The sequence below is a fragment of the Cebus imitator genome, unplaced genomic scaffold (genome assembly GCF_001604975.1).
Source record: "Cebus imitator isolate Cc_AM_T3 unplaced genomic scaffold, Cebus_imitator-1.0 Scaffold74, whole genome shotgun sequence".
NCBI classification, from domain to species: domain Eukaryota; kingdom Metazoa; phylum Chordata; class Mammalia; order Primates; family Cebidae; genus Cebus; species Cebus imitator.
In genome coordinates, this window is record NW_016107389.1 from 1,033,798 (window position 1) to 1,038,110 (window position 4,313).

Below are 4,313 nucleotides of genomic sequence, written 5' to 3' on the forward strand. Positions count from 1 at the left end.
CAAGGATTCTAAAACACTTAAGCCGTTTCACAACCCACTTACTGTGCACGAGTCTTGGGTGGAGAGGCACAGAACCTTCTGGCAGGCATTTAGACCACAACAATAAAACACCTATAAACCCCTATGACGGCATAAAGAATTAAAGCTGAACTTCTCCTAAAGAAGGAAGGAGCTAGGCCTCCACCTATTCTGAATTATATTGCAGCAGTCTCCTGACACAGGAGGCTGGCACTGGCTCTGAAATATCTTGTAGCATTCCTTGCCACTTGAAAGGGAGAATGAGTTAGATACGGTTCCAGTACTTTGAGTTCTCAGTCATGTTTTGAATGTCTCTGCTGTTGAACAATCTTATTGAGAAAAGAAGCCCCCCCCACCCTGCCCAGTCAATAACTCATAAAATGTTCCTGGATAAAAGAACATGCCGAGTGACAGGTTATTTCAGAAAGCACAGGGATGGGAAGAAATCCAGTTTTTCCTGGGATGGAGTTGCCTGAAGTTGCCTCCAAAGCCTTTGTGCGCTGAGTAAGAGTCCTAATTGTGAAGTTCAAAATCTTGTTCAGGAAAGAAAATGGAAGAAAAATGGGGACCGTTGGCTCCAAAATTTCTTTTAGACAAAAATCCCAGCTCTGATGAGAAGCAGCCTGCTTGTAAATCTGCCTGACAAAAGTGTGAAATGGTCCCCAGCGTGCCTATGCATATGCAGCTGCTTGTTAAAACCAGAGCATTTGCCCAACTGCATAATCGTGAGCAACGCTTGCAACACCAAAGAGCCTCCCCTGCTAGACCAGCCCTTGGTCAATTCTAGTTTTCCTCATTTCCCCTCATCACCTCCTTTTTCTCCTTCCCACTCTATCCCAATCTCTTTCAAAGGGATTAATTCCTGTAACACTTCAGCAGAGAGAAAAGGGCTTTACTTGGCGGCTTTGGGTTTACAAGATCGTTGGTGAACAATCAGTCTGTCTGGCAGGAAGGTACGCCCACAAACATTACAGGGAACCAACTGGCTCTGGGCACTTGTCCAAGCAGCTTCATTTAAAGCGTCAAGATCATAGAAGCCTTTGGCTGGAAAGTTAAAGGAAAAAAAGGAAAAGGAAAAAAAGAAAAAAGATAAAAAAGAAAAGGGAAAGAAAAAAGTAAAATGGATCAGTTTTTATTCAGGAGAACCATATTCTACTTTCTATGGAAAATATTTTCGGGAAATACATATTGACTGAGTATTTTAAACAAATCATATTACTTTTGCCTCCAAAAAAGAAAGTGCTGCTCGCTCTTTCAAGGGTTGAGTAAAGTTAACTAGGAACCAAACAGAGGCTTTTCACTCTTTGGATTTTAAAAAGGGAAAGACATTGTTTTACATGATATGCATTCTTCACTAATTATTCACATCCTTGCACACACATTATTATCTTGCAAATATAACTCTTGGCCTTCTTTCAGTTGACTCTAAATATAAGCTTACGAAGGGGAATTAGCATGTATTCGTATTTTCCTTTTCTGTACTCCTTCAGTGGAAATTTTTTTAGAAGCCAAAACTGACAGTTGAGAGTGAATTAAGATGAATTATATCTCCCAAAGTTATCTCTTCATGGTCATAAACTCAGAGATTCTTTAAGTAATCAAAGTGGAGAATGCAAACAGAATAATCTGACAAAAAGATGCGTCCTTAAGAAAATAACAAAGACAGATGAGAAGTGTATAATCTTCATTGGCAGAACATGGGGAATAAAAGCATATGGATTTATTTTAGAGCAGCAACGTGGGATTTATCTTTAGTAAACCTTAGTTAAATAGAATGACTTTAGTACATTAAATTGACTATGTCTTAGAATCACTGAAAATAGGTCCCCGAAAAGTAACAAGGCACTCAAAAACATATGACTTAGTTTTTATCTTTGGTACAGCATAGATTACTTTGTTAAGGCCTAGGCAATTCTCATATGATTTCTATCGAATGATTCACATAACCACAGTGAACCTTAAATTTTTTAACGTGTATGCTCCTAATGCTCACTTTTTTGCTCCATGGGAATTTAAATCCCAGCAAAATCTAGTATTTCTTCTTTGGATAAAACAAATGTCACTGTCTGTGTAGGATATGAACGCGTATTTTGAGTGCTGTGAAAAATAAGAAAAGGATGACACTGACTTCCGTGTTACTCATACGAGTTTTAATACGAACTCAGAAATTCCAGAGGAGTCACTGACTCTCACTTGGAGGTGATTCATCAATTTCTAAGTGTTTTTGCATAGGGCTTTGACTTCAGACCAAGAAGAAGGGTTATTTGAACCCTGTGACTACAATGAGTTCATGGTACAAAAATGGTAATGTGAATTATTTTTACCGAGAGAGGATGGGCATCTTCAGAGATAGAAATAACATGGGACTGAGAGGAAGACTTCAGGGAGGTGCAGTTACAGGACATATCTTTTTCATCTGTAGGCAGTAACGGAATAGTGAACCCACCAGGGCTGTCAGATCAATCATTCCTCTTACTTCTAGCCTTCCAGTAGTTATGGTCAAACGAAGAAAGTAATAAAGATCAGAAGGGAAGGAAACAGATTTTGACACCAAATGAGAATTGCTGGGAAGAAAGTTTCCACGAGGTAAACAATCTGTTTGTAGAAAATGCTTTAATTTCAGTAGCTGGTTGTTTTCATCTTCAGCTGTTTTCCCACCTGTATGTAAAGTCCTCTTTTTGGCAAGGACTGTAAATAGCTGGGATCCAGCAGCATCTAGAATTTATCATACAATCTAGGCTCTACTTTGTGGGTTGTTACAAAAGTCTCCTTGTGTCACATCACTGACACAAGTGCTTTGGACTAATTGACACTAAATTACCCCCAAGGTACTTTTCAGCATTGCAAATCTACGGTTACATAGAAGAATGGATGAACTGAAAGATACTCTTCTTAAAACCAGCCTTGTCCTATGAGATGGTTTAGGGAATTCACTGAGAAAATGACAATGGGAAAAATGTGATAAGCAAGTCTGAGCTTGCATGGCAAAAATATTCCCTTAACTATCCTTACACCCTAAATGAATAAGCAACAGGCTTTGTGATGAGGCCAAACACGGCAGCAAAGCTTCAGTTTCATTTGGTTTGCACCATGCTTTACAAATAATTAACTGAAAAAAACAAAAACAAACAAACAAAAAAAACTAGACATTTTATACAGATACCTAGATTTCTAGTTTATTTTGTGTTATTGAAAGATATGAGCACATTGGACTAAATTTCTTAATGATAACACCAGTGGGAACTGGGCAGCTGCTTGTCTCCTTTAGAGTGAGCTGATGCTCCACAGCTCATCATAGCCCCCACCTCCCCTTTGTTGCACGCACAGACCAGTACACTGACTAGTGGACCTAGTGAAAATTCGAGTTTGGTACCTCTGTTCTGTGAACAATAAGACACATTCATATTTGGAAACATGACTTTGGATGTTTCCAAAGGTGTTTTTTAAAAGTTTCTCATATATATATATGTGTATATATATATATATATACACATATATATATATATATATATATTTTTTTTTTCCGCTCATTTCCCAGGCTGTAGTGCAATGGTGCGAACTCAGCCCACCGCAACCTCTGCCCCCTGGGTTCAAGTAATTCTCCTGCCTTAGCCTCCCGAGTAGCTGGGACTACAGGCTGCGCCACCATGCCCAGCTAATTTTTTTTTTGTATTTTTAGTAGAGATGGGATTTCACCATGTTGACCAGGATGGTCTCAATCTCTTGAACTTGTGATCCACCCGCCTTAGCCTCCCAAAGTGCTGGGATTATAGGCATGAGACACTGCACCTGGCCCAAGGTTCATATATTTTTTTAAGTTTATTTTTATTTTAAGTATTTTATTATTCATTTTACATTCAAAGGGTTTGATGATATGTGAAAGGAGCTTTGGGAAATACAGCAAATTCCTGTAGCTCCCACTCATGCACAGTATTGCCAGGACATAGTGTCTTTATGTCTCAGCACCAGAAGACAGTACTTCGGACAGGCATCCTAGAACTGTTTTTCTTATTTGGCTGTAACCAAGGCAGTAAATGTTGCTGATTTTGGTTGTTTGAATAAGTGAAAAACAACACTTCTGCTCTTACTAGTTTAGAGAGAAAAGTCTCCCCTTATGCACTCAAATTTTTTTCTAGGAACTTACCAGTAATGGTTCTGACTTCTGGTTTTTTAGGCACTGGTCTCCTTAACTCTTTCGGCAACAAGTTGTTTTCATTATGCCATTTTTTCAGACATTGTGGCTCATGAATGCTGATAGATTTTGTTCCATATTCACGACCACAAATGTAGCAAAC

At 38.8% G+C, this 4,313-nt stretch overlaps 1 protein-coding gene across 1 annotated transcript in view; it reads right to left on the minus strand.

The window, feature by feature from the left end:
- Positions 1-910: 910 nt before the first annotated feature.
- Positions 911-4,313, minus strand: part of LOC108306749 (zinc finger protein 474-like) — a 4,657-nt gene continuing 1,254 nt past the window's right edge. Inside the window, exons 2-3 of the mRNA XM_017531839.2 lie at positions 4,163-4,308; positions 911-1,062 (exon numbers count right to left, since the gene is read on the minus strand). Of these exons, the coding sequence (XP_017387328.1) occupies positions 911-1,062; positions 4,163-4,308 (298 nt within the window). The remainder of the gene's footprint in view (positions 1,063-4,162; positions 4,309-4,313) is intronic.